General features: G+C 47.1%; 1 protein-coding gene across 1 annotated transcript; it reads right to left on the bottom strand.

The window, feature by feature from the left end:
• Nucleotides 1-339: 339 nt before the first annotated feature.
• On the bottom strand, nucleotides 340-21,360 carry PSMC6 (proteasome 26S subunit, ATPase 6). Its single transcript, XM_084834725.1, has 14 exons — nucleotides 21,224-21,360; nucleotides 16,433-16,512; nucleotides 14,198-14,237; nucleotides 13,968-14,020; nucleotides 13,218-13,285; nucleotides 10,820-10,934; nucleotides 6,617-6,704; nucleotides 5,465-5,526; nucleotides 5,260-5,383; nucleotides 4,148-4,209; nucleotides 3,791-3,911; nucleotides 3,284-3,364; nucleotides 1,109-1,180; nucleotides 340-824 (listed from the first exon to the last, which is right to left on the bottom strand). Exons 1-14 carry the CDS (start codon nucleotides 21,306-21,308, stop codon nucleotides 706-708), a joined length of 1,170 nt encoding a protein of 389 aa, XP_084690851.1. The 5' UTR covers nucleotides 21,309-21,360; the 3' UTR covers nucleotides 340-705.
• Between the last annotated feature and the right edge of the window lie 516 nt (nucleotides 21,361-21,876).

Genomic DNA, 21,876 nt, shown 5'->3' on the forward strand with positions numbered 1-21,876 from the left:
AAAAACTTCCTGACTGTTAGAGCAATGCAACAATGGAACCAATGACCTAGGGAGGCGGTGGGCTCTCCCACACTGGAGGCGTTCAAGACGAGGCTGGACAGCCACCTGTCGGGGATGCTCTGACTTGGATTCCTGCATTGAGCAGGGGGTTGGACTCGATGGCCTTGTAGGCCCCTTCCAACCCTACTATTCTATGATTCTAATGACCACCCATAGGTTGTTGAAACACTGTTTCAAGAAAAGCCAGGACGAGATGCTGCAAATTGTGTGGTCTTTGTCCATCATGTTACATTGCCCACTCTGCGCTATAGTAAACTGAGGGAATACATATTGAAGAAATCGGATTTAAACGAGTTTTATTTAACAGTTTAAGGGAAGAAGAGAAAAGAATATAAAATAAGAAATGCACTGTCTTAAAATTTGCCAAACGGAGCAAACCTTGTACGTTTTATAAAGTCGCCATATGAGAGCACATTTCACTCTGCACTTAAGTGGGGTTGTAATGAAGGCTCTCTTGTTTTCAGAATGCCACATGCTCTCCTGCAGCAGATGCACCATTATCAGTAACAGTTGGCTAGCTTGCTGGTGTAATGCAGACACTTGCAATAAGAACACAGTCAAGGGGTAACTTTTGTTTCTCGTTTCACCTATGAAGCCCCATGTTTCCCATGCAATCACAATCAGCCATTAACCACACAGTTACATTTAAACAGGCTTGTAGTCCAGCTTAGACTCCAGCTTCTTAGAATCTGCAACTTTCCTAACAGCCTTCATGAAGTCTTCCTGAACTACGAAGTCATGATCAGCACGAATGGCAAACATGCCTGCAGAGACAGAGTTGGAGAAGCAAGCCGTGAGAAGAAAAAATTGGACATGCACAGAAGTGACCTGGTTCATGAAGAAGGCTCTGTGTGCTCTAATTTCAGTGGCAACACTATGGCCACAATCCAGGGCCCACAAACATGCAAGATTCCCTGTACAAGATACAGCACAACCACATGCATCTCTTTCCACATCACAGTACGTCATAAATGACTGGTGCTTAAAATCTCCATTCATTAAAACCAAGGGATAAGGAAAACAGAAAGTAGTAAAGATCTCCTCTTACCTGCCTCAGTACAGACATTTCTCAGATCAGCACCATTAAAGCCATCAGAAAGTTTCACAATTGCTTCATAATCTAGTTGTAAGAAGACACAAATTGCTGGGTTAATCAGAACATTGCAGTGTTGCAAAAGTTAGAACTCTATGGGTTTTATCCAATGTCAGCCCTATATAGAGTAGAGCCATTGTTATGACTAACTTAGGCCCTCCATTTCAGTGGATCTACTCTATATAGGACTAACACTAGATACAACCCTTTGCTTCTGAATGTCCTTTATGCAGGACTTTTAACATGTGACAGAGTGATCTGCAGCAGGTCCCACAACCAGGTGTAGCATACTATTCACTGGGCCAGTTATGATCTTGGTTATGCCAGCTTTACTACTGCATCAGCAGGAAACTTGAGTGTGCACTAGTATGGTGTAGTGCAGCGGTCCCCAACCTTTTTGGCAACAGGGACCAATTTTTCCATGGACCGCGGGGGGGATGGGACCGGGCTGCAGCAGGGGTGTGGGAGGCCATCTGCCCCACCCTGGAATCCTTGCTGGCCCTGGCTGGCTCTGCAGCGAGTCCGCAAAGCTGCTGGCCAGCTCCAGCTGCTGGCGGACTTGCAGCCGCTGGGACACAAATGGTGTCCGCATAGCGGACGCCATTTATGCCCCAGCAGCCGGAAGTCTGCCAGTGGCCGGAGTCGGGCGGGAGCGGAGCCGGCCAGGGCAGGTGAGGATTCCGGGAGGGGGGGGCAGATTGCTCCCCCCCCTCAGACTCAAGGTAAGGGGGGTTCCCACACCCCTGCTGCGGCCCGGTTCCTAACAGGCCATGGACTGGTACTGGCCCACCGCCCAGGGGTTGGGGACCCCTGGTGTACTGGATAAAATAACTGACTAAGCATGGGAGGCTGGGGTCCAAATTCCCACTCAGCCATGCAACTGACCAGTAACCTTGAGCCAGTCACACCTTCAGTCCAGCCTATTTTTCACAGAGTTGTTGTCAGGACCCAAAAAGGGATAATCCCACATATTTAGATAAGTTATCAAAAATTTCTAACCTACAGGAACTCAAAGTGGCTAACAGCATCAAGATACAAGTAACCATGACAATACCAAACAGCATGATAAAATGTCATAAGCGGCCAGCCGAACAGATGATCAGCTCAAGGCAACCTGGTGCCCTCCCAATGTGTAGGACTGCAACTCCCATAATTCCCACCACTGGCTACTAGTCCTGAAGGCTCTATGCTCCCTCCAGGATCAGAGGCAGGATGCCCATGTACACCAGTTGCTGGGGAACATGGGCAGGACGGTGCTGTTGCACTCATGTCCTACTTCTGGGCTTCCCACAGGCATCTGGTTGGCCACTGTGTGAACAAAACAGTGGACTAGATGGACCCTAGCTAGGCAATAATCTGGTAGCAGCACTTTGGACTAACTGAAGTATCCAGATACTTTTCAAAGGCAGCCCCACATAGAGCATGTTACTCTAGTAACCTCAAACTAGACTAGTGTATGAATGACCATAGCCAGACCCACCTTCTTCAGGAAAGGGTGCAACTGGTGGCTCGACCATGGCTAGTAAAAGGCACTACTACCACCTCCAAATCAAGAACAGGTGGTGAGTCTCTGTAAGCCTGAGGGCTGAATTCCATTTCAGAGAAGCTCTCAGGGGCTGCACTCCAGTGGTGTGTGGGGCCAGGGACAAAGGGGACAGGGCAAAATACAGAAAATACTTGAATATTTCAGCTGAAATCTCTTACTGCCATTAAATTAAGCCTTGGGAGAGGCATTTCAACCTTTCAGAATGGGAAAAAACTTCATCAAAGCCAGGAAAAACACCAAACCATTGGTGGTGGGGGGGGGGGATAGCCTCTGGGGAACCTCAGAGGGCTGGATTGGGATCACAGGCTCTAGATTCTGCATCCGTGATCTAGAAGTAATGCCAGATCAGGGAGCAACCCCATCCAGTGAAGGCTCTATCTATTATACTACTACGAGCCTCACACGAACATGTCTCAGCAAAAATGAGACATAGAATTACACTTAAAGAAGCTGTTGTATGAGTGCCCGTTCCTACCCCAAAGAGATGGCAATTTGCAATCACTTTCATTAAGCATGGATTTACATGAACATGAAAAGCAACACAGGATTTCCCAAGAAGCAATCATGAAGCCCTGGAACTTTACCTATTTCTCCATGTTTAGTTATAGGTCCAGCGTGGATCTTCAGTATGTCTAACCTCGCTTGTTCATTTGGCAAGTCAATATCTAGAGGGAAAGGGAGCTCTCTTTTAGTTATTATCAATCAATTTATGGATCCAGTCAACAGACCTCACAATAAGACTTGTACATCAATTAACATACAGAAATAAGATTCAAAAACATCACTTAAGCTACAGAAATAAATCCCAAAACAGATCTTTATTAATACTTACGGAGCCATTTTCTTGGTGGAAAGGCAGGGTACAAATCAATCAATACAAAAACCCAAGATTATTCTATAGATACTATTTCAGCCTGTATCATTGCTCTCAGCAATTTTGTATCAGAAAGAAAAAGAACATAATATTCAGATGATCTTCCAGGATACCAAGAGATTATGGATTAACTCATTACAGAGATCTCGGTAAAAACTACAGAAAAGAATATTCTTGAAAATGAGGGAAGCACAGAATTACAGAAAACTCTACTCACGGATTTTCCTGTCCAGCCTTCCAGGACGCAACAATGCTGGATCCAGGGTATCTGGTCTATTTGTAGCCATGATCATTTTAACTCTATGTAGAGTGTCGAATCCATCCATTTGATTCAATAACTGAAACATGTTGCAAGAAAACAAAGGCTTCAGCTAACTCAGATATTTTGTCAACTTCACCCCAAAAAGCAGGCTGAGAAGTGCAGCCAGGGCTGGTGTCCTGCAATGCTTTCCAAATACAGAGTCACAACCTTACAATCCAGGAGAATCGTGTCTCTCAGGAACTCAGAAACAGCATCTATCACCTGCAAAGCCGGTGATATCACCTGCAAAGCCCCAATACATATAAACTTTACCTCCATTAGAGTTCTCTGAATTTCTCTGTCGGCTGAAGTCCCCTCTGAAAAACGACGACCACCTGGGAGAAAATCAGAATGGAAAAGCTTTCAGCATTTCACTCAAGCCAGGCAAGCTGTCCAAGCCTGAAAGGCATCTGCGGGTGGGGGTGCAAGGTTAAAAATCAAGTTGAAAGCTAGACTCAGGGTTTTAGTTAAGAATCTGGACAGAGAGGAAGGGTTGCCAAGTATGGCCTTTTGAGAAAGAGATGTCCTTCAAAAAGATGCCCAACGTTCAAAAGGAACTTCTGGGTGCCAGTGGACTTCTGTTGGTATTCCCTATTGGGGGCATTTACCCAAGAGTACGTCAAATTTACTTTCAGCTGGTTACCCTCATTTATGCTCCAGGCAGGCTGCATGAAACCATACATCATAATAAACATGTTAGTCTTCAGGTATTATACAGGATCTCTTCTCGATCATCCCAGAGTGCAGGACACTGAATAATGGGCTCAAGTGACAGGAAGCCAGATTCTGGCTGAACATCAGGAAAAGCTTCCTGACTGTTAGAGCAATACGACAAAGGAACCAATTACCTGGGGAGGTGGTGGGCTCTCCCACACTGGAGGCGTTCAAGATGAGGCTGAACAGACATCTGTCAGGGATGCTTTGACTTGGATTCCTGCATTGAGCAGGGGGTTGGACTCGATGGTCTTATAGGCCCCTTCCAACCCTACTATTCTATGATTCTCTATGATTCTATGACAGCCCTGCAGGATCAGACCAAAAGCCTACCTAGTCCAGCATTTTTTTCCCACAGTAGCCAACCAGATGCTCCAATGGGAAGCCCAAAGGCAGCACATGAGGGTGATAGCACATTTCACTCATGTTCCTCAGCAACTGGTATTGTGGCAGACGCCACAGGCCTCTGCCAATCAAAGAACACAGCTGTCCTTCCGGCATTTCCCCATTCTTGATTCCTCTTTACCTCTAATGCACTCTCTCTATCCAACTTACAGCTTAGGCAGTAGGAAAGTAGCTCCCTAGAGAAGAACACAGCAGTTCTCTGGGCAACAAAAGAGGAAGGCAAAACGCGGCATTCTCACAGGTCACAAGAAGCGCCTCGGCCTTACCAATAGCATCAATTTCATCCATGAAAATGATGCAGGGCTGGTGATCCCTGGCATAGTTGAACATTTCTCTGATCAGCCGAGCACTTTCACCAATGTATTTGTCGACGATGGAACTAGACACAACCTGAGGAAAATGGTGGGCAACATGAGTGCTGGCTGGAGGTCAAACAGATTTGATTTAATAGAACGAATGCTACTGTTTTACCTTTAAGAAATTGCAGTCCAACTGACTGGCAACAGCTCTGGCCAGGAGAGTTTTCCCTGTACCTGGATGGAAAACACACTGAGGATGGTTCAAGAAGTAGAGCAACAAAGTGGCAGATACATACACACACTTAAACAAACACATGAAGTGGCATGGTGTACTGGATGGAGCATGGGGTTTGGACCAGGGAGAAATGGGTTCAAATTCCCACTCAGCTGTGAGGGTTGGAGAAATCACTGTCTTTCTCAGCCTGGCCGATGCCACAAGGTTGTTGGGAGGATAAAATGACTGGGGGCGGGGAGAGAACCATGTTCGCTGTCGTGGGCTCATGTGAAAAAGGGTGAGATACAAACATAAGAGACATAAAAATTATGTCTAAAAAATTATGTTTAAAAAGATTAAAACAATTTTAACAAATTGCTTAAGATTAAAACAATTTTCCAGAAGGGATTCAAAAAGCACTAGATTATATACTATTGTACAAAGCTGGAAAAATCTCAGACACCCAGATGTCTAAAATGTAATCCCTGCACCAAGGAACTTCAGTATTCTCTCAATTCTCTATGGTGCTGGCTCCTAAAAATCGAATTTCGTAGTCAGCCCTGCTATTGTAACTCCTGCAAAGCCCATTTACGTGGTTGTCTGAGGAATACCTATCCAGAACTGAAGACACAGGGCCCTGCCACTCCACTAAGAGGACTCCAAGCCTTCCCCAACGTGGTGGCCTCCGGATGTTTTGGACTACACCTCCCATCATCCCTGATCATTGGCCATACTGGCTAGGGCTGCTGGGAGTTGTCGTTTAAAACATCTGGAGGGCATCAGGTTGGGGAAGGTTGCTCTGGAGCTTCTGTCCTCCTCCCACTGCAGTGACCCGTACCACTTGCCAAGTCCTGCACAGACTCCCAGCCAGCATCTTTCCTCATCAACCTGCGCATGCAAGCCCAGGGGTGACAGCAGAGCAGGCATGCCAGAGAATTCACTCTGGCTCTTATCCTCAAGGAGCAGCCCTGCCCCCAGCACCTCTTGACATCCCAGGAGAAGTCTATTTGCACTTGAATAAGGAACGTTATGGTTAGTCTGAAGTGACACATCCCAAGTGACAGACCCATTTGCTGAGGAGTAAGAGGCAAGCATGCAAAGGGGACCAACCTGGTGGGCCATACAACAAGCAGCCCTTGGGAGGTATAATCCCCACGCGCTGGAATAATTCTGGATTTGTCAGTGGTAACTCTATAACCTGCGAAGAGGAGAAACAACCAAATGTGTCTTGAGCTCAAAACAGAAGACTTACTTCTTATGTTTTGCCAATGGAACAGGGAGGTGGGGGTGATCCCCTCTTTCCCCTGCATGCCCTCAAAATCTGTTCCAGGGGGTTGGGGGACCTTCCAAAGCAGGTTTTGGGGGCACACAGGGGGAGGAGAGCAGGGGAAAGTCCCATTGCACAAACAGAAGTCCGAAGTGGAGCTTACTCCCAAGTAAGTATAAAGATTGCAGCTTTAGAATCAAAGTATGTTGCTGGTGAAGCCATAAGCTATGCCATGCAGGGCCACCCAAGACGGACAGCTCATGGCGGAGAGTTCTGACAAAATGTGGTCCACTGGAGAAGGAAATGGCAACCCACTCCAGGATTCTTGCCAAGAAAACCCCATGGAACGTATCACAAGGCTAAAAGAGATGACGCCGGAAGAGGAGCCCCTCAGGTCGGAAGGTGTCCAGTATACGACTGGGGAAGAGCAGAGGGAATTCCAAGTAGCACCAGAAAGAGTGAAGCGGCTGGGCCAAAGCCGAAAGGACACTCAGCTGCGGATGTGTCTGGTGGTGAAAAGAAAGTCCGATGCTGTAAAGAACAATATTGTTTAGGAACCTGGAATGTCAGGTCAATGAATCAAGGTAAGCTGGAGGTGGTCAAACATGAGATGGCAAGATTGAACATCGACATCTTGGGAATCAGCAAACTAAAATGGACAGGCATGGACGACTTTAATTCAGGTGACCATCATATCTACTACTGTGGGCAAGAATCCGGTAGAAGAAATGGAGTAGCACTCAAACTCAACAAAAGGGTGGGAAAAGCAGTACTGGGGTACAATCTCAAAAACGACAAATGATCTCAGTACGAATCCAAGGTAAACAATTCAACATCACAGTAATTCAAATCTATGCCCCAACCACTGACGCTGAAGAAGCTGAGGTTGATCGGTTCTATGAAGACCTACAACACCTTCTAGAACTAACACCAAAAAAAGATGTCCTCTTAATCATCGGGGATTGGAATGCTAAAGTAGGAAGTCAAGAAATCACCGGGATAACAGGCAAGCATTGCCTTGGTGTACAAAATGAAGCAGGACAAAAGCTAATAGAGTTTTGCCAAGAGAACACGCTGATCATAGCAAACACTCTTTTCCAACAGCACAAGAGGCGACTCTACACATGGACATCACCAGATGGTCAATATCGAAATCAGATTGATTATGTACTTTGCAGTCAAAGACGGAGAAGCTCTATACAGTCAGTCAAAACAAAACCTGAAGCTGACTGTGGCTCAGATCATGAGCTTCCTGTTGCAAAATTTCGGCTGAAATTGAAGATCGTAGGGAAAATCACTAAACCATTCAGGTATGACCTAAATCATATCCCTTATGAATATACAGTGGAGGTGAGGAATAGATTTCAGGGATTAGACCTGATAGACAGAGTGCCTGAGGAACTATGGATGGAGGTCCGTAACATTGTTCAGGAGGCAGCAACTCAATCCATCCCAAAGAAAAAGAAATGCAAGAAAGCCAAGTGGCTGTCTGAGGAGGCTTTACAAGTAGCTGAGGAAAGAAGGGAAGCGAAAAGCAAGAAAGAAAGGGGAAGATATACCAACTGAATGCAGATTTCCAGAGAATAGCAAGGAGACGAGAAGGCCTTCTTAAATGAACAAAGCAAAGAAATTGAGGAAAACAACAGAATGGGAAAGACTAGAGATCTTTTCAAGAAAATGAGAGATCTCAAGGGAACGTTTTGTGCAAAGACGGGCATGATAAAGGACAAAGAAGGCAGGGACCTAACAGAAGCAGATGAGATTAAGAAGAGGTGGCAAGAATACACAGAAGAACTCTACAGGAAAGATCTGAATGCCCCTGATAGCCATGATAGTGCACTCACTGAACTTGAGCCAGACATCCTCGAGAGTGAAGTCAAGTGGGCCTTAGGAAGCATTAGTAACAACAAAGCTAGCGGAGATGACAGTATTCCAGCCGAGCTATTTAAAATCCTAAAAGATGATGCTGTTGAAGTGCTGCACTCAATATGCCAACAAATTTGGAACACTCAGCAGTGGCCACAAGCCTGGAAAAGGTCAGTTTACATTCCAATTCCAAAGAAGGGCAATGCCAAAGACTGCTCAAAGTACCGTACAATTGCGCTCATTTCACATGCCAGCAAGGTTATGCTCAAAATCCTACAAGCTAGGCTTCAGCAGTATGTGAACTGAGAACTACCAGAAGTACAAGCTGGGTTTCGAAGAGGCAGAGGAACTAGAGATCAAATCGCCAACATTCTTTGGATCATGGAGGAAGCATGAGAATTCCAGAAAAACGTCTATTTCTGCTTCATTGACTACGCTAAAGCCTTTGAGTGTGTGGATCACAACAAACTGTGGCAAATTCTTAAAGAGAGGGGAGATCATGAGAAACGCCGGGTTGGATGAATCACAAGTCAGAATTAAGATGGCCAGGAGAATTATCAACAACCTCAGATACGCAGACGATACCACCCTAATGGCAGAAAGCGAAGAGGATCTAAAGAGCCTCTTGTGGAGGGTGAAAGTGGAGAGTGCAAAAGCTGGTTTGAAACTGAACATTAAAAAAACGAAGATCATGGCATCTGGCCCCATCACTTCCTGGCATATAGAAGGGGAAGAAATGGCAGCAGTGACAGATTTTATTTTCTTGGGCTCCAAGATCACCACAGACAGTGACTGTAGCCATGAAATTAAAAGACACTTGCTCCTTGGGAGGAAAGCTATGGCAAACCTAGACAGCATAGTAAGAAGCAGAGACATCACCTTGCCGACAAAGGTCCGTATAATCAAAGCTATGGTTTTCCCAGTAGCAACATATGGCTGTGAGAGCTGGACTATAAGGAAGGCTGAGCGCCGAAGAATTGATGCCTTCGAACTGTGGTGCTGGAGAAGACTCTTACGAGTCCCCTGGCTGCAAGGAGGTCAAATCAGTCAATCCTAAAGAAATCAACCCTGAGTGCTCATTGGAAGGACAGATCCTGAAGCTGAAGCTCCAATATTTTGGCCACCTAATGCGAAGAGAAAACTCCCTGGAAAAGACCCTGATGCTGGGAAAGATTGAAGGCAAAAGGAGAAGGGGACGGCAGAGGATGAGATGGCTAGATAGCATCACCGATGCAATGAATATGAACTTGAGCACGCTCCGGGAGAGAGTGCAGGACAGGAAGGCCTGGCGTGCTATGGTCCATGGGGTCACGAAGAGTCAGACATGACTTAACAACTGAACAACAACAACAAATGTTGTTGGGAACAGTTAAGCAGTGTTTGATCATTTGAGTAGGTCGTATTTCTTCCACTGACTCCCCTTTTGAACAGAGACAGTTTCTCAGCTTTCTTTAAAAAGTTAAACACTGGGGACTTCGGTGTTAAACTTTTGACAATCCAGGAAAATAATGTTTGTAGCTTACCAAATCTGGGATTTTCTCGCTACACATTCTCCAAGCCATTGGGAAAGCCGCCACCCAGGCAAACCCTCTGGAGCTCCTCTGGTTGCCAGCTCAGTTGGGCAGTTTTGCCTACCTGCATCCTCTCCCCTATGGGAGAAGGCGTGGGGCAGGCAATGCAGCTTCACTACGCATGGGCGGGAGAAGGCCTGTATGCGGCAAAGCCGGCTTCCAGTGGATGCCTTCGGAGGATCACCATCCAGCCCCTCCCCCACACACACTTTTGGCACTTCCTGGTGGGGAAGGTGCCATGTGGGTGAGCCCCCCGCCCCCCATGTCTCCCACCAGGGGGCAGGGCTTAGAGGCCAAAGCTCTGCCCCTTGGAGGAATCCTGGAAGTTTGCAGTCTGATGGGCAACCTCCGTTGGCCAGATTAGGTCCACGCACCGGAGGTTGCCCTCCCCTGGATTAGAAGAAACAAGGAAAGGGAGGATGAATCAGCATATGAGAGGGGAAGCTGAAGTGTACAAATCCATGGATGATTTCTAATCCTCCTCTAAACCACAGTGCAGAGAATCACTAGCACAACATCCACATTGTATAAGACATTCAAATGTCTTCTCTGCTAAAAGGATACAACAGATGTAACCCTACCCATTATAATGATGAAACAGGCATGTACCTCTCTTAGTTCCCTGATTTGTTCTGACAATCCACCAATCTCAGAATAAGACACATCCCCGGGATCTTCATGAGACATGTTGTAAACCAGTGGATCGACTTCTCTTGGCAAGTATCTAAATTGGAGAAGCAATGCAACTTGTTCTTTCATTGGATTCTACAGTTACCTTTTTTTCAAGCCTCTCAACAACAGCTTCAACTGCCTGTAACCCACACCTAAATATGAGGATGCCTGAAAAAATGACTGACACTGTGCTTTTCCAGAGGGAGAGCTCATGCACAAACAATGGTTTAGCACTGGGGTTCCCAACACAGTGCCCCAGAGGCCTGCAACAGCATCCACTTGGCTGTCTGCTTCCCTCTGCGCTAGATTGTCCCCTCAAAATTCCAATCTGAGCGGTCCCTGTGCTGCACCTCTGCCTGCTTGCTGTTGCTCGCTGGGCCTTTGCTGCACACGCCCACTTCCATGCTGATCAGTGGCAGCAGGCCTTTGGATGGACTGGGGCAGAGGGAGGGAGCTGGCACCTGAGCTGAGCCAATCTCTCAGCCGTGTGAAGAGGAAAGGGAGCTAACACAGAGCGATGGAGAGGGCCATGGCGGGAGGATGGGCAAGTGGGCCTGGGGTGTGTAGAAACAGAGCAGATGGGGGCTTGTGGAAAAGGGCCGGAAATGCGGCCGGGGGTGGAGAATGGAACATGGGTGTTTTCCCCTCCCTCTGGGTCTCTTATGTTTATGTTTTCGTCTCACTAGAGGTGTTTGTGTGTGTGCGCGCGCCCTGAGAGAGAGGAGAGTGAGGAGAGAGAGCGAGGAGAGAGAGCGTGATTGGGGGAGGGCAGCGTGAGCTGGCTGGCAGAAGTTTGCCTTCTGTGAAACATCAGTTTTCTGTTGAAGCAGAAAACTGGATTCAAATGAGTGGTTTTGTGTTTTGGAGCTCAGACCATACACTTGCCTTGTAATCATGTACTTGAGCTAGTTACTTGTCTCTCAGCCTCATCAGTTTGCCTTCTATGAAATGGGTGTTTTGCAACTGGCCATGCCTACCATGGCAGCCATATTCTGAATGAGCTCGCAGCGCACGACAACTATTTTGTCATGGCGCCTGCAACAAATTCTGAATGTGCCCATGAGCCGAAAAAGGTAGGGAAACCCTGGCTTACTGCTATGTGCACGAGCAAGAAAGAGCATGAGAGCTCGTGCACTCCCCCCATCTCCGCCCCAACAACAACTGGAGGAATAAAACATTATTCTGTTTTGCTTCGGCGGATTCCTGGCTTATTGTTAAGCATGAACCTGAAATTGTGGTTTGAAATAAATTGTAGTCAATTGCTAAAAAGCCAACAGCAAACTCCTGGATTGTTTTGCTGGAATGATGAACAAATTAAAGTCTATTTTAAACAACCATTCCTGGTTCACATGTAACTAACCAGATATGCTAAAGCAAAACTGAAATTCTGGTTTATTTCTCCTCCTGGATGTATGGAGGGAGAGGAGCCAAGTGCTTTGAGCATGCTCCTTTCTGCTCATGCACGCAGCACTAAATTATGGTTTCACATCCTGTGCAAATGCAGCCAGCATGTTCAAAGCACTTGACACACATTCTTTCAGTAATCTTTCCAACAACCCTGTAAAGCAGGCTAGTCTTACTGTCTCCATCTTACAAATGGGGTGATAGCTGAGGCTTATGGAAAGTTGCCTTGCCTAAATGCCAACTAGCTCATTGGTTAGGTAAGATGTCAATCAAGGATTTTCTGGCTCAGTCTCTTAACTGCTGCGCTACATGAGCTGAAGATTCAGCCCCAGGTCCTGGCTTTTTATCAGCAGCCCTATGCGCAACACAAACACACAGACACACACTTTGTCTGTATCCCTCTGCTTCGCTGCTGCTCTGAACAGGGCAACTTAATCCCCCCCGCCTTTACTCCAAGGGACTATTCCAACAAACTGTGATTTAGTAGAAAGGATGTTCTGCTTTAAGTTGGTGAGGCCAATCAAGCTGCCCAGAAGCCAGAAATGCTCTGATATGCTCAGAACATTTTGTTTAGTCAGAAGACACTCCACTGCAGCAGCCAGGTTGCAGCGCTTAATTTAGAAGGTCCTGTTCAGTTTTGCCACAATGAGTATGCGCTTTTCAAGATTTTCAAGAATACTTTTTTTAAACAGAGTTACTGCTTGTTTTGCTATTTTCCGGAAATGTTTCTATGGCCAATTCTGATACTTTGCAGTAACTATGCTGCATTCCCTCTAACTCAGCTTCCTCAACCTGGTGCCCTCCAGATGTGTTGGACTACAGTCCCACCCATGATGGGAGCTGTAGTCCAAAACATCAGGAGGGTGCCAGGTTGAGGAAGGGTGCTCCAGCTCCTCACCCCGGCCCCCAGCACTTGATGGCAAGAACCTACCTCATAATAGTTAGTGTGGTCATATCCAGTGCAACTCTCGTCCCAGGCTTCAGTTTACTTTTATCAAGCTGAAGGCAAAAAGAGGCAATTGTTCAGTCTGCCCAAGGAGTGGAATTTACCTCAACTGTGTATTTCTGCAACAAATACCCTTGACAAGGACAGTGCATCCTTTGCAAGCAAATACACCAAGTCACCAGTAGGACTTCTAACGAGAACAAATCGCCTAACAATTCTCCCCCTGCCCGACACAGACAGTTTTATGAAGTCGTGTCAAAAAGAACAGACTGCAAATGTCAATTTTCAAAGCAATCTGGACAAAATTCACTAGTGGAGGTGAGGGGAGGGTAACAAAAAGATGTATATTGCAGATAAAAATGGCTTTTGCTTTAACGAAGGGGGCAATTCCTCTTAAACTGTAAGTATAGAACGCAACATGAATGGAATGCTTTGTACAGACACAGCCCATGCTCATGATACAGTCATACTGATTGTGAGCGGGCAACTGACCGCTCCAAGGCTTAATTCAGTCTGAGGAAGGTAGCCAGCTGACTCTCTAACACAGCCTTTGCCAAGCTAGTGCCCTCCAAATGTTTTGGACTACAACACCCATAATTTCCAACCACTAGTCATGTTAGCTGAGGCTGATGGGAGCTAAAGTCCCACACATCCAGAGGGCACCAGGTTGGGGAAAGCTCCTTTATTTATGGTTTGAGAAACCAACGTGCAAATATTCAAAAGCAGGACACTCACCTGACGACGACAGCCAACAACATATCTTGGTCCATTTGTTGCTTTGACAATGACTAGAAGCAGCAAAGGAAAGGGCAGCGTTTGAATCCGTTTACTATGTTGCTGCAGTGTTTTTACAGCACTGCATTTGCCATTACTGCTACGCTATTCATTCTTGGGTTAAGTCCAAGGAATTTTGATTTTGCCATGTTAAGTGTTAGTCAAGTCAAACATCACCCCAAGGCACTTACATTTCTCTTCCGTTAACTGTTTCAGAACCTCTCCAACAATCTGTTTAAAAAAAAAAAAGCGAAAAAAATATTTATTAGACCTAGCAAAAAAAGAACCCTGCCTATCTGTGTTCCTTGCTAAGACATGGTGTTTGTCTGTCTACAACAGCCTTCCCAGCCTGGTGCTCTTCTGAATAGCCATCCTGACTGGGGATGATGGAAGATATAGTCCAACAAATCTTGAGAGCACCAGTTGGGGAGTCATGGTCTACAATAACGAGATGCCCAGAATCCTGGACTGGGGAAGCCCACAACAAAACACATTCAGATTTATTTATTTGATGTATTTGCCGCCCATCTGGCCGGCTACCCGGCCACTCTAGGCAGCGTACAATACAAATAATGCAAAATACAACTAATTTACATAATCAATTGAACAAAACAACATTGCTCTAAAAAACCCTAACCCACTCCAAATGCCCTCCTGAACAGCCAGGTTTTCAAAGCCCAACAGAAGCTTATCAAAGAGGGGGCATGGTGGAGGTCACTAGGGAAGGAATTACACAGAGCGGGGCCACCACAGAAGAGGCCCTGTCCCTAGTCCTCAGCAGCCTAACTCTCCTGGCTGATGGGACAGACAGAAGGCCTTCCAAGGCCGATCCTTGGTGTTGTTGGAGGAGCTTCTTAAGATAGACTGGGCTGGAACCATTTAGGGTTTTAAAGATCAATGCCAACACCTTGAATTGGGCCCGGAAACAACTGGTAACCGGTGCAACTCCTTCAGCTGATTCTGATTCTTCAACTGATTCTTACCCTTCCCTATTCTTAATGGTGGGTGATGGCCAAGCAGTGTGCATCTGTGTGTGTGCGCGTGTGCGCACACACACGTGTATCCTGGCTACATCTTTACAAATGGATATTGTCAGGTATACAGGCTGGAACCTCTTCCCAACATCATAATCCTTAACGTAGCCTCCTATAGTACAGCCTTCCCCAAGCTGGTACCCTCCCGATGTGTTGGACTACAACTCCCATCATCCCTCACTATTGGCCATGCTGGCAGGAGCTGATGGGAGTTGGTGAAAAACATCTGGAATGCACCAGTTTGGGGAAGGCTGCTACAGCACTTCCAAGTGTTCAGAACGCTGCACTTGCATTATCTACATGTAATCCTTAGAACAACCCTGCAAAACAAGTCAATATATTACCTCCTATATTGCAGATGGAAGGACTGAGGCTGAGAGAGAGAGGCTTGCCTATGACCACCCAGTTAGCTCCTGGCAGAGCTGAGATTCAAACCAAGGACTTCCTGATTCATAGCTCAGTTCCTTAGCCATGATACTGCACTGGCTCTCGCTTCTTAAACACAAATGTGAAAGACAGGCTTTGCCTTTGCCTGGCTTGGCTATGGCCTGTAGCTCCTGAAAATGATGCCACCCACCAATATTGTAGGCTCACCTGGAGATGCGAAATGAGACTAGTGAGCATCACCACAGGGTCAGGGCACTGGTGACGGCCATCACACAGGACTGGCCCTACCATTCAGCGTAGTGAGTCGGCTGCCTCACACAACTGGTTTTGGGTGTCATAAAAGGCAGCAAATTGTCAGTTAGCTTATTATTATTACTGTATTTTAACTGCTAGGAAGGGTAAGATCTCCTTGTGGGATTTTCTGCCTCAGATTGCCTATGCAGCATGTCAGGAGGAGGGAGAACCATCTGCCGTTCCTCTCAAGCAACAAAATACATGAGGGAGGCCTGAGTCCAGTGTGATGCCAGGAAGGAGCAGTGATTTCCTAGCCCTGCAGTCTAAGTCCTGCCAAGAACCCAGTAGTCATCGAACCTAGTCAGAATCTCCTCAGCGGAGCTGGGAAGCGCCAGCAAGCTCCTGCCCTGGGTTCATATCAGAGACATTAAGGGGAGGCATAAGGAGGAGTACTTCAACTAAGCAAAGAACCCCTGGTGATTAAATGTGAGTGCCGCTGCAAACTGATTTTTGTTAGCCGCTTTTGACACCAACACAAATGGTGGGATGCCCATTCCTAAAATAATAACAAACAGAGATCTGCTTACTGCACCTCAGGCCTCCTTGCAAGAGCAGTGGATTCCTCCCCCAGCTCTGAGAATCACGAAAGGCATAAGCCACACAACAACTTTCTGTGTTCTACTGGCACACACACCTCCCCTAACTTCCATTCTCAAAGACAGTTCATTTTCACATATGAGACAACGGCTCATTCATTGCATGAACACTCACCTGTCCAACACTCTGCAGAGCCTTGAGGTCATTTTCAGATTTTTCATACTGCTTGGTAAGCTCCTTCAGCTGCTCCCTTACTACAAAACAAGAGCAGAAAAAGTGTTACGTACGCTAAATAATCAGCTTGCTCTCTTCCCCCACTCCTCTCCATATAAGGAAAAAGAAAATGGAGGAAACAGAAAACATTATTCTTGGATAAATGCCATATGGCAGATCAGAAAATGTACTTCTTTGTACATACTTTGCTTTGGTCAGAATAAATCTAGCATAATGCTTTGCTACAGATGCAAAGCTACAGATGCTTTGCTAACCAATGTACGCTGCAATCCTGTAGACATTTACTTGGCAGTTAGTTCCACTGAAAGCAGAAGTCTCACTAAGAAATCATGCGCAGGATCAGTCTGAAAGCCATTCTGAATGTCATGGAGAATATGAAAAAGACAACTGTTACCCACCAAGGCAAACCCCATTCAATATAAGCTTGAAAAGAATATGGTTCAAAACTGCGGCCTATGGGGACATGGATCCAGTACTAACCTCTGCCAATGCCAGTAGTATGGCTCTAGGCAAAAACATTTTATTTCCTGTTGCAGCTTTTCCCCCTTTCAAGCATCTACCTGGACAGAACATTATTGCTGAGGGCTTCATCATGTCTTTTTCTCTTAGTTATCCCCCTTGTCTCCTTCCCCCTTCCTTCCAAAAACTAATGTATCAATTTGTAGGTGGGTGGAGAGGGAATTGTTCTGATAAACACTTCTCCTTTTCTGACCATTTCAATCCCCCGGCCCCGGGGGGCTATCGTATAAATGGGTTTTAAAAGGAGGAGTTGCCAAATTCATGGAGGAAATCAAATTTATTGGCTACTTCTCATGAGAGCTAAACAGAATCTCCATGTCTAGAGATAGCATACCTCTGAAAGCTAGATGACGAAGACAAACCATGAGGATGGGCTATTGTCTTCTTCTGGTTGACCATTATCGGAGACTGCAACACCACAATGGTTCTCATACATAATTCATTGCTCCAAGACATTGCAATAGCTGCCAGAATTGATGGCTTTATAAAGAAAAGGCAAATTCATGGTGGACACGAAGGTCTATTAACCTTAGAGAATGGTGTACCTCAATGGCAGAGCCCCTGCTTTGCATGCAGAAGGTCCCAGGTTCGATCCCTGGCATCTCCAGGTAGGTCTAGGAACGAATCCTGCCTGAAACCCTGGAGAGCTGCCTCCAGTCAGTGTCATCAATACTGGGCTAGATGGACTAATGGACCTGGTTTGCAAGTAATGGCAGCAAATTGGGGGTTAATTAACCTACGATTCGCCACAGTGCATGCTGCTTCTAGTTTCAATTTGCAGCCTTTGAACATCCCAATCGTAGGTTGCTCCATGATGTGTGAACCCAGACACTTTGGGTTGTTCATGGGTTAAACAACTCAAAGTTAACCTTAGACTAGCTCTTATTATTTTTATTTTATTAGTAATACTTATATACTGCTTACTATAATAAAATTCCTAAGTAGTTCCCAGGTTAACTTTGGGTTGTTTAAATCATGGAGCAACCTATGACTCATTTTAGACTCCCAGCTGTCCATGGAGGCTCAGGTGTCAGCTGTGAGCCAGACAGCGCTGTACCAACTCCATCTGATATGGCGGCTGCGCCCCTACCTTCCCGACCATCTGCTCCCATTGGTAGTACATGCCCTGGTCTCCTCTCATCTAGACTACTGTAATGCGCTCTATGTGGGGTTACCCTTGAAGATGGTTCGGAAGCTGCAGCTGGTGCAGAACGCGGCGGCTCGCCTGATTACAGGCAGCCGCCAGTGTGATCACATCACTCTGGCGCTGAAGGAGTTGCACTGGTTACCAGTTGTTTTCTGGGCCAAATTCAAGATGCTGGTTTTGACCTTTAAAACCCTCTGCGGTTCCAGCCCAGCCTATCTCAAGGAGCGCCTCCAGCAACACCAGACAGGCCGCTCAACAAGATCAGTCTTGGATGGCCTTCTCTCTGTCCCATCAGCCAGGACAGCTAGGCTGGTGAGGACAAGGGAGAGGGCTTTCTCTGTGGTGGCCCCCACTCTGTGGAACTCCCTCCCTAGGGAACTTCACCATGCCCCCTCTTTAATGAGCTTCTGCCATGCACTGAAAACTTGGTTGTTCAGGCAGGCATTTGGGGTGGGTTAGGGTATCTTTAAATAATGTTTTAATGTACAATTTTACTGTTTTAAATTGTACCGTTGTACATTGCCAGCAAGGTGATGCTCAAAATCCTACAAGCTAGGCTTCAGCAGTATGTGAACCGAGAACTACCGGAAGTACAAGCTGGGTTTCGAAGAGGCAGAGGAACTAGAGATCAAATCGCCAACATTCACTGCATCATGGAGAAAGCAAGAGAATTCCAGAAAAACGTCTATTTCTGCTTCATTGACTACGCTAAAGCCTTTGATTGTGTGGATCACAACAAACTGTGGCAAATTCTGAAAGTGATGGGAGTACCAGACCACCTTACCTGTCTCCTGAGAAACCTGTACGAGGGTCAAGAAGCAACAGTAAGAACCAGACATGGAACAACCGAGTGGTTCAAAATTGGGAAAGGAGTACGACAAGGCTGCATATTGTCACCCTGCTTATTTAACTTATATACAGAGTACATCATGAGAAATGCCGGGTTGGATGAATCAGAGGTCGGAATTAAGATTGCTGGGAGAATTATCAACGACCTCAGATACGCAGACGATACCACCCTAATGGCAGAAAGCGAAGAGGATCTCAAGAGCCTCTTGTTGAGGGTGAAAGAGGAGAGTGCAAAAGCTGGTTTGAAACTCAACTTTAAAAAAATGAAGATCATGGCATCTGGCCCTATCACTTCCTGGCATATAGAAGGGGAAGAAATGGAAGCAGTGACAGATTTTACTTTCTTGGGCTCCAAGATCACCGCAGACGGTGACTGTAGCCATGAAATTAAAAGACGCTTGCTCCTTGGGAGGAAAGCTATGGCAAACCTAGACAGCATAGTAAGAAGCAGAGACATCACCTTGCCGACAAAGATTCGTATAATCAAAGCTATGGTTTTCCCAGTACTGTATGGCTGTGAGAGCTGGACTATAAGGAAGGCTGAGCGCCGAAGAATTGATGCTTTCGAACTGTGGTGCTGGAGAAGACTCCTACGAGTCCCCTGGACTGCAAGGAGGTCAAATCAGTCCATCCTAAAGGAAATCAACCCTGACTGCTCATTGGAAGGACAGATACTGAAGCTGAAGCTCCAATATTTTGGCCACCTAATGCGAAGAGAAAACTCTCTGGAAAAGACCCTGAAGCTGGGAAAGACTGAAGGCAAAAGGAGAAGGGGACGGCAGAGGATGAGATGGCTAGATAGCATCACCCATGCAATGAATATGAACTTGAGCACACTCCGGGAGAGAGCGCAAGACAGGAAGGCCTGGCGTGCTATGGTCCATGGGGTCACGAAGAGTCGGACACGACTGAACGACTGAACAACAACATTGCCCAGAGTGGCCAGGTGACCGGTCAGATGGGCGATTAAGAAATTTAATAAATTAATAAATATGACTGGGCTGACTGAGAGGCTGCAAATTAAAATCGGAAGCGGCTTGCACCGGAGCATATCATAGGTTAATTAGCCCACTATTTGCCATGTTATGCGAGAACAGGCCCAGAGTCTTGCTCAGTAGAAGGCAGCTTCCAATGTTCCTAGGACTATAAGCTATGATGGCAAAGTGGAACTCCATGCTCAGAGGTAAGGAGCAGTTTCCAAGGAGCAGTTGCTGGAAAGTCCACAAACACAGTAGACATCGGAGCGGCTGCTATTGGGAGACAGAAAGCCAGACAAGCTGGGGCTTTCGCAGCAAGGTGCTTATGCTGTGTCTTTTGAACTCTTCCCAATGGACTGTTTTTCCGAACAGTCCCCACAGTCTTTCTCCCTACAGGAAAGCAGATACGGGTCCTCTGCACCCCAGACCCTGTTCTGCTCAAGGGAGTGCTAGAAAAGGGGGTCTTTCTGAGCTCCTCCTCCAGACTGGCCTATCTGAGAATGGCATATCCCAATGGAAAGAGCGGCAGCCCCAACTGTCTCTTTCAGCGCAAATGGCGATGGGTTGTGACAGCTATCGTGGTGTCGCAGTCAGAATGCCAGGCCTGCTGAGAGCCAAGTTAAGAACATAAGAAGGGCCCTGCTGGATCAGATCCAGGGTCCATTTAGTCCAGCATTCTGGTCATACAGTGGCCAACCAGCTGCCCACGGGACACCCACAAGCAGGACATGAGTGCAACGGCACCCTCCTGCCCATCAGGATCGGTAGCCACCGACAGCCTCCTCCTCCAGGAATTTGTCCAACCCCCTTTTAAAGCCATGCAAAGTGGTGGCCACCAAATCCATAATCAGCCAGGGTGCTCTCTGCAACACGACCTTAGGCCCGTCATGACCTGTCATCCCAGCCTACCCCACAGGGTTGTTGTGAGGGCACAAGGGGGGGGAGAACCACCTCCTTGAGGCAAAGGTGGGACATAAAAGAAAGACGTAAATAAAACAGGGAAAGGCTGAGGCAGCCTTCCCCAAGCTGGGGGCCCTCCAGCGTGGCTGGCTGGGGGATGATGGGAGCTGTAGTGCAGCCCATCTGGCAGGCCCAGCTTCGGGAAGGCCGGCCTAACACGTTCATCGAGCCAGAAACCCAAACCTCCCCAGGCCCAGCCGTGGCAACGCGCCCTGCGGGAGGGGCGGTGGAGGCCGGGGAGAGGCGAGGGGGCCGGGCCGGGCCCGCCGAGCCACTCACGCTCCTTGAGGCGCCCGTCGATCTCCTTGTGCTCCAGCAGCTTCTTGCGATAGTCCTGCAGCGCCTTGTCTCGGGGCTCCGCCATGATGATGAGCAGGGGCCTGATGCCGGGCCGGGCCAGTGCGCAGGCGCCGCGCAAGGGACGCCGGGAGAGGCGGGCCCAGGCAGCCCGGCCGGCCGCGTCCTCTCGCTGCTTTGTCCGGCCCTAGAGGAGGCCCGCGGTGGCGCGCGCGCGCACACGGCCACGCCTGCTTCCGCTTGCGTCCAAAGCGCGCCCCCTGCCGCCCCGGAGGGGGGCCTGCGCCTGGGCCTTGATTTCCAGTTCTAAACGCACTTCAGCAGCTATTAGTCTAGTATTAATAATAGTAATAAGCATTCAGAGCCAGAAAAGAAAGAATAACGTATTAGTACTAGTAGTGTTAGCAATAATAATACAGTATTTCCAGATTTTGAATGGATATTAGCAGCACCACTATTAATAATTATTATTTTTGTTCCTTCTTTTCAGATTCTGAATGCGTATCAGCAGCATAATAATAATAATAATAATACCACCACCAGTAGCAGCCCTAAACCTAAGAGCCCTGATGCTGGATCAGACCAAGCGCCCATCCAATGGGAAGCCCACGAGCAGCACGTGAGGGCAACGGCAC

This window comes from Heloderma suspectum, chromosome 1 (genome assembly GCF_057233095.1).
Source record: "Heloderma suspectum isolate Gila_16-S chromosome 1, 16-S_ref, whole genome shotgun sequence".
Taxonomy (NCBI): Eukaryota; Metazoa; Chordata; class Lepidosauria; order Squamata; family Helodermatidae; genus Heloderma; species Heloderma suspectum.